This window comes from Mytilus trossulus, chromosome 9 (genome assembly GCF_036588685.1).
Source record: "Mytilus trossulus isolate FHL-02 chromosome 9, PNRI_Mtr1.1.1.hap1, whole genome shotgun sequence".
Taxonomy (NCBI): Eukaryota; Metazoa; Mollusca; class Bivalvia; order Mytilida; family Mytilidae; genus Mytilus; species Mytilus trossulus.
The window spans coordinates 26709158-26718284 of record NC_086381.1 but is presented as its reverse complement, the minus strand read 5'-3'; the positions used below and the strand labels follow the sequence as shown (position 1 = coordinate 26718284).

At 31.0% G+C, this 9127-nt stretch overlaps 1 protein-coding gene across 1 annotated transcript; it reads left to right on the top strand.

Annotated features, from left to right (window-relative positions):
* The first annotated feature begins 1247 nt into the window (after positions 1 to 1247).
* Positions 1248 to 7623, top strand: LOC134684429 (coadhesin-like). Its single transcript, XM_063543714.1, has 6 exons — positions 1248 to 1320; positions 2480 to 2650; positions 3354 to 3524; positions 4667 to 4837; positions 5984 to 6154; positions 7445 to 7623. The coding sequence occupies exons 1-6, from the start codon at positions 1248 to 1250 to the stop codon at positions 7621 to 7623; spliced, it is 936 nt and encodes a 311-aa protein (XP_063399784.1).
* The last annotated feature ends 1504 nt before the right edge of the window (positions 7624 to 9127 follow it).

The following is a 9127-nucleotide window of genomic DNA, read 5'->3' as shown; positions in this document are numbered from 1 at the left end:
TAAATCATACTCCTCTCATTAAAACAAAAAGAGTAAAACGTTTGTATTAAAATGAGTGGATTTATGATGAAATTCTAGTTTGCATGAAAAAACGTTATGTTTATCATAAGAAAAAAGATATGTATAGTTATAGACTCTGGAGAAATAAAGTCAAATACCTCATTAAAAACTCTAAACAAAATTATTATACCAATATCATAGAACACAAAAAGGGCAACAGCAGTAAATTATGGAAGCACCTACATACTGTCAGCAGTACCGATAATCATACCAGTATAAAAATCATAAGTGATTGTAACAAAAAGGAAATTTTAGAACCAAAAGGCATTGCTGCTGTTTTTAATGCTTATTTCACAAATATCACTGATGATCTTAATATAGATCAAAACATCAACAATTCTAGTAATTTTTTTTAACAAACTCTTCCTAATTCAATCAAAAAATCGAATACAGTATCAGAATTTAAACATAAATTAAAATCTATGTACTTTTAATATTACCATCATATTCGTGCTGTATTGCCATACAATATGTGTTTATTGTATTTTAAATTATATATAATCTTTATTTATAATTATAATTGATGCATTGTTTATTTGTAATGTAATTATTATTGTATTCAGGGAGCCTTATTGAAAATTAGTGTAATCCGAATAAGCTACTCTCTCTAAATACAGATATTATCATTATTATTATTATTATTATTATTATTATTATTATTATTATTATTATTATTATTATTATTATTATTATTATTATTATTATTATTATTATTATTATTATTATTATTATTATTATTATTATTATATATACTACGATCATCATGCTCATTGTCATCGTCATATACGATTTATATTAATATATCATAATTAAGCTCTCTTACTTTTGTTTGTCTTTATGTAATTTGGATCTCTTTTGTCCTTTATCTGCAACGAATCAATCATTCTTGACACATCCGTGTCATCCCTACTATCGAAGGGATACCGTGATGAGCGTATAAAGATCTTGATAATGTAGTGAGGTCGAAGAATAAGCGTGATGAGAACGTGGTATAATGGTAGCGGGATCGTTGCTTTCATGCCGCTCAAACTGCGAGCTCACCACGATCTGATTTTTTTTAGATCGCGGTGAGAGTGGTGTGATCAAAATTCACAATGAATATATAAACACAATGTTTCATAACATAAAATAGATACCCAATGTTACATGCATATGCACTATTCTGTCCAAGATTCAAAGACACCACGATGGAAGTTTCAACATTAAGTTTGTTGAATGGCAAGTTTGACTCACCAACAAACTGTTCACCCCATTTACACTGTAAGAGATACATAGTATCTGTAGTTTTGCAAGTACTACTCCAAAATGTGGTTTATTTTGTACCATATCCCAATTTGAGTGACTTTAAAAGACTGGATATTTACTTTTTGTTTGCAAGTAGGATATCGTTTATTCCCAATAAAAAAGCTAGCTGTCGAAGATTCTGATTTAGCTGATTGATCGGCTCTCAATAGCAAGTCTTGTAGGCTTTTAAGCTTTCGATGATTTCAATTTTTGTGTGTGATAATTTTTCAAATTTGATACGATTACTCAGTATAAACAGGACTATTTGTTGGTTTTCTTTTTTTTTTAAATATTGTATGGGTTCATTTGAGCTTGTGAAGTTAACGCGACAATAACTTATACCAATTTGTTATCTTTTAAAGTCCCAATTTTTAGGTAACAGCAAATCTAGTACTTCTGTACTCACTTTTTTTCAGCGAATCCGCTTTATTTTGATTCTTCAAAGATTCTCTGAGAATGTTGATGAAAATAACATTCTGAAGAATTTGTATTCTAACTTATTATTAATTATTATACATGTACAACTGCTTGGGATTATTTGTAGACAAAAAATACGTCTGGCGGACTAAACTATTAGCCTATATATTTTTGTAAAGACCTTTTGAGTTATAATGATAAAGTAGTATCATATTCATAAATGTACAATTTACATCAAGAAAAACGTAAAAATAACAAAATAAACCTCTCTAAGGACAATTCAAAACGAAAGTTCTTTATCAAATGGCAAATAAAAGCTGGATAAAAGCTCTGATATTCCTGACTTGGTATAGGGATTTCTTATGTAGAAAATAACCGATTAAACATGGTTTAAAGCTAGATAAACAACTCACTTTTATGACAGTCGCAAAAATTCCTTTATATTGACAACGATGTGCGTACAAAACAATCAGAAATAATAGGGAAAAATGTATAAAAAGGGGAAGCAGTCAACATTGTGTTAATGTCTTAATCAATTTAAAAACAAATAAATATGTCAACAAACAAAACCATTAAGCCATTAAGAAAAAGCACATAAGCAAATACAAGAAAACGTATAATATTCAAATCAGGGTTTATTTTTTTTTATTTTTTACAACAACAACAACGAGCACTGCCAGAAAACAAAGAATTTATCACATAAATATTATTTGTTTAGTTCCAGCAAATTGGGGAGAATGGGGTGCGTGGAATAGTTGTCCAGTAACGTGTGGTGGTGGCCAACGTATATCATACAGGTTTTGTGATGATCCCCCTCCATCCGCTGGTGGATCAAATTGTATTGGTTCTAATCTGAAGACCGATGTTTGCGCTACTGATACTTGTCCAGGTAACTTAAGTTGTCTTTTAATATACCCAGATCCATTCGAAACGCAATTTCAACATGTTTGCACTAAATCCGTAGATATTTATAGAAAATGTACGAGTCATATAAGGATTTGGTAAATCACTTAGATTATGCATACTGAACATTTTTAGCAATTTCCCAAAGTTATTGATTTTAAATTCCAAACATATACCTAATGCAAAATAAATAATCATTGAATTTGCACGTTTGATGACCCTTTATGAACCTTTGGAGCAAAGGTTGTCCATAATTTACAGTTGAACTTTTATATTCTGAACATTATTCTGATGTCTCGATATACCGAAACAGAACTAAGAATATATTGAAAGAAAGATTACAATTAATTCAACGGTGCTCGAACTGTTGTTTTGTATGCCAACGTTAAAGTTAGTTAAGTCTTAGAATATTTGATGTTAATGCAAATGTTCGTCTCTTTTGATTTAAGAACCACAGCCAAGGATGTGTAAACGAAAACTACGTCTGGCGTATAAAAAAGATAGCATGTACATTTTTGATTGAACTTTCGAACATTAATGATAGAAAATTGCAATACTTTTAATTGTCATACACAATAATCGTAATTATAATTTACAACAAAACACTTATATGATCAGATTTAATATCATAACCATTATTTAACGCTGTCCGAAAATAAAGAACATATATAATGAAATTCAAGTTTCAGTGCATGGAAACTGGGAAAGATGGGGAGCGTGGAATAGGTGTCCAGTTACGTGTGGTGGTGGCCGACAGATATCAAACAGGGCATGCAATGACCCCTCCCCATCAAATGGTGGATCAGCATGTAGTGGTAACTCTAAGAAGCTCCGTAGCTGTGCTTCTGATGAATGTCCAGGTAAATGATGTAAATGTCAAGCTAAATATGATATAAACTAAGTGCTAATAGAAATGCAACAACTATGTGAATTTTGCAGTTTATTTTGAAATTCAAATCCATAGGTGATTTTATCAAAATAAATACGAGTCGTTTTAGATTGATTGAGAAGATCTGTTAGATTATCCTAATTGAGCATTATTTACAACCTTATTGATGTTAAGTTTCCATTAAATACTTAATTCAAAATAAATAATAATTACATTTTCACGTTTGGGGATTCTTTATGAACCATTGGAACAAGGGTTGTCAACAGTTGAACAGTTGAGAAATTATATTTTGATAATTTGGATTTTATATTTCAATTCTAAAACGGAAGCAGTATACATATTATGAACAGAAAGATTGACACTACGTCAACGAGTTCGTAGAAATATAATGTAAGTCAACAACAAAGAAGGCCTACCAACACACAGAAAAACCTGACTTCACACTTTAAAGCCTTGACAGCGTCAATACCTTGTCCGAACAGAATAATTATATTGAACGAATGTGCTATATCTGTTCATATTTAATAGACATGGTACGGTGAACCACCTTAATTTCCTCCGTTCATATATAGTGCTTATTCTCATGAATTTAATTTTGAAAACAATGTAAATTGATGTAAGAAAGATACTTCATGGTTTTGTTAACCTTTCCCGTTGTTTAACAGCATTAAAGATTGATTTAAAAAGGTAATGATACAGTCGATGCTACCATTTTGTTGTTAATTAGCGTTCCGTTAAATTTGTTTGGAAACACATAGATTTATTTTCCCTGACATACATTAAGATACCCTTTTTCATATTTTTGCTTGCAATTTTCTTCATTTTTGAAGTTAATTATATCCTCCATCTCTTTAAGTTTAAGAGCAACCTGAGAATCTCATGTCGACTAAAAGTACATCTTGCGAACCAGACGTTGCGCATGTATATTTATATTAACACTATAAGCAATAATGATAGAGTATTTCAATCAATAACTTTAAATATCATAAACATAAATCGAAGGTAACACCAAAACAAAATAATTTATACATCAGATTCAAGCTTCAGTTGATTGACTATAATTAACGTTTTAAAAAAAGAAAGATAATTCATCATAAAGATTTAAATTTTCAGTTCATGGAAACTGGGGAGGATGGGGAGCGTGGAATAGGTGTCCAGTTACGTGTGGTGGTGGCCGACAGATATCAAACAGGGCATGCAATGACCCCTCTCCATCAGGTGGTGGATCGGCATGTGGTACTGACTCTAAGAAGTTCCGTAGCTGTGCTTCTGATGAATGTCCAGGTAAATGATCATGATGTTAAGGTCAAGCTTAATATGATATAAACTAAGTGTTAATAGGAATGCAAACACTGTGTGAATTTTCTAGTTTATTTTGAAATTCAAATCCATAGGTGATTTAAACAAAAAATACGAGTCGTTTAAGATTGATTGAGAAGATCTTTTAGATTATCTAAATTGAGCATTATTTACAAACTTATTGATGTTAAGTTTCCATTATATACTTAATTCAAAATAAATAATAATTACATTTTCACTTTTGGGGATTATTTATGAACCATTGGAACAAGGGTTGTCAAAAGTTGAACAGTTGAGAAATTATATTTTGATAATTCGGATTTTATATTTCAATTCTAAAACGGAAGCAATATGCATATAATGGACGGAGAGTTTGAAACTACGTCAACGAGGTTTGTAGAAATATAATGTAAGTCAACATCAAAGAAAGCCTACCAACACACAGAAAAACCTGACTTCACACTGTAAGACCTTGACAGTGTCAATACCCTGTCCGAATAGAATAATTCTATTGATAGAATGTGCTATATCTGTTCATATTTAATAAACATGGTACGGTGAACCACCTAAATTTCCTCCGTTCATATACAGTGCTTGTTCTCATGAATTAAATTTTGAAAACAATGTAAATTGATGTAAGAAAGATACTTCATGGTTTTGTTAACCTTTTCCGTTGTTTAACAGCATTGAAGATTGATTTAAAAAGGTAATGATACAGTCGATGCTACCAGTTTGTTGTTAATTAGCTTTCCGTTAAATTTTCTTGGAAACACATAGATTTATTTTCCCTGACATACATTTAGATAACCTTTTTCAGATTTTTGTTTGCAATTTTCTTCATGTTTGAAGTTAATTATATCCTCTATCTCTTTAAGTTAAGTGTAACCTGAGAATCTCATGTCGACGAAAAGTACATCTTGCGAACCAGACGTTGCGCATGTATATTTGTATTAACACTATAAGCAATAATGATAGAGTATTTCAATCATTAACTTTAAATATCATAAACATAAATCGAAAGTAACACCAAAACAAAATAATTTATACATCAGATTCAAGCTTCAGTTGATTGACTATAATTGACGTTTTACAAAAAGAAAGATAATTCATCATAAAGATTTAAACTTTCAGTTCAGGGAAATTGGGGAGGATGGGGAGCGTGGAATAGGTGTTCAGTTACGTGTGGTGGTGGCCGACAGATATCAAACAGGGCATGCAATGACCCCTCTCCATCAGGTGGTGGATCAGCATGTGGTGGTAACTCTAAGAAGTTCCGTAGCTGTGCTACTAAGGAATGTCCAGGTAAATGATCATGATGTAAAGGTCAAGCTTTATATGATATAAACTAAGTGATTATAGAAATGCAACCATTGTGTGAATTTCCAGTTTATTTTGAATTTCAAATCCATAGGTGATTTTAACCAAAATTACGAGTCGTTTTAGATTGATTGAGAAGATCTGTTAGAATATTCAAATTGAGTATTATTTACAACCATATCGATGTTAAGTTTCCAGTATGTACTTAATTCAAAATAAATAATGATTACATTTTCACTTTTGGGGATTCTTTATGAACCATTGGAACAAGGGTTGTCAACAGTTGAACAGTTGAGAAATTATATTTTGATAATTTGGATTTTATATTTCAATTCTAAAACGGAAGCAGTATACATATTATGAACAGAAAGATTGACATTACGTCAACGAGGTTCGTAGAAATATAATGTAAGTCAACATCAAAGAAAGCCTACCGACACACAGAAACACCTGACTTCACACTGTAAGACCTTGACAGCGTCAATACCCTGTCCGAACAGAATAATTCTATTGAAAAAATGTGCTATATCTGTTCATATTTAATAATGCTCTTCAACTTTGTATGTGTTTACTTTTAACTATTTTGATCTGAGCGTCTCTGATGAGTCTTATGCAGACGAAACGCGCGTCTGACGTTTAAAATTATAATCCTGCTACTTTTGATATCTTTATAATAAACATGGTACGGTGAACCACGTAAATTTCCTCCGTTCATATACAGTGCTTATTCTCTTGAATTTAATTTTGAAAACAATGTAAATTGATGTAAGAAAGATACTTCATGGTTTTGTTAACCTTCTCCGTTGTTTAAGGGCATTAAAGATTGATTTAAAAAGGTAATGATACAGTCGATGCTACCATTTTGTTGTTAAGTAGCTTTCCGTTAAATGTTCTTGGAAACACATAGTTTATTTTCCCTGACATACATTTAGATAACCTTTTTCAGATTTTTGTTTGCAATTTTTTTTCATGTTTGAAGTTTATAAATAAATAATTATTATATCCTCCATCTCTTTAAGTTTGAGAGCTACCTGAGAATCTCCTGTCAATGAAAAGTACATCTTGCGAACCAGCCGTTGCGCATGTATATTTGTATTAACAATATAAGCAATAATGATGAAAATTTCAATCAATAACTTTAAATATCATAAACATAAATCGAAGGTAACACCAAAACAAAATAATTTATACATCAGATTCAAGCTTCAGTTGATTGACTATAATTAACGTTTTAAAAAAAGAAAGATAATTCATCATAAAGATTTAAACTTTCAGTTCATGGAAATTGGGGAGGATGGGGAGCGTGGAATAGCTGTCCAGTTACGTGTGGTGGTGGCCGACAGATATCAAACAGGGCTTGCAATGACCCCTCTCCATCAGGTGGTGGATCAGCATGTAGTGGTTACTCTAAGAAGTTCCGTAGCTGTGCTACTAATGCATGTCCAGGTAAATGATCATGATGTAAAGGTTAGGCCTAATATGATATAAACTAAGTGCTAATAGACATGCAACCATTGTGTGATTTTTCCAGTTTATTTTGAAATTCAAATCCATAGGTGATTTTATCCAAAATTACGAGTCGTTTTAGATTGATTGAGAAGATCTGTTAGAATATCCAAATTGAGTATTATTTACAACCTTGTCGATGTTAAGTTTCCAGTATATACTTAATTCAAAATAAATAATAATTACATTATTTTCACTTTTGAGGATTCTTTATGAACCATTGGAACAAGGGTTGTCAACAGTTGAACAGTTGAGCAATTATGTTTTGATAATTTGGATTTTTTATTTCAATTCTAAAACGGAAGCAGTATACATATTATGTACAAAAAGATTGACACTACGTCAACGAGGTTCGTAGAAATATAATGTAAGTCAACATCAAAGAAAGCCTACCGACACACAGAAAAACCTGACTTCACACTGTAAAGCCTTGACAGCGTCAATACCCTGTCCGAATAGAATAATTCTATTGATAGAATGTGCTATATCTGTTCAGATTTAATAAACATGGTACGGTGAACCACCTAAATTTCCTCCGTTCATATACAGTGTTTATTCTCAAGAATTTAATTTTGAAAACAATGTAAATTGATGTAAGAAAGATACTTCATGGTTTTGTTAACCTTTTCCGTTGTTTAACAGCATTAAAGATTTTTTTAAAAAGGTAATCAGTACAGTCGATGCTACCATTTTGTTGTTAAGTAGCTTTCCGTTAAATTTTCTTGGAAACACATAGTTTATTTTCCCTGACATACATTTAGATAACCTTTTTCAGATTTTTGTTTGCAATTTTCTTCATTTTTGAAGTTAATTATATCCTCCATCTCTTTAAGTTTAAGAGCAATCTGAGAATCTCATGTCGACGAAAAGTACATCTTGCGAACCAGACGTTGCGCATGTATATTTGTATTAACACTATAAGCAAAAATGATGAAAATTTCAATCAATAACTTAAAATATCATAAACATAAATCGAAAGTAACACCAACACAAAATAATTTATACATCAGATTCAAGCTCCAGTTGATTAACTATAATTAATGTTTTAAAAAAAGAAAGATAATTCATCATAAAGATTAGAGGTAAATGAAGTACAGACCAAGCGAAACATGACATACAATTAGTGTAAATAGAAACGCAACAACTGTGTGAATTTTCCAGTTTATTTTTTTGAAATTCAAATCCATAGGTGTTTTTATACAAAAAGTAGGAGTCGTTTTAAGATACAGAAGATATCTTAGAATGTCCATATTGAACAAAATTTACAACCTTATCGATGTAAATTTTTCACTATATACTAAATTCAAAATGAATAATAATTGAATTTGTTTGGGGGGACTCTTTATGAACCATTGAAACAAGGGTTGTCATTAGTTGTACAGTTACCTTGTTTGTACTTACTCTAAAATAATTGCAGCAGACAATACTTTTATAAACAAGTTGAAATTAGCT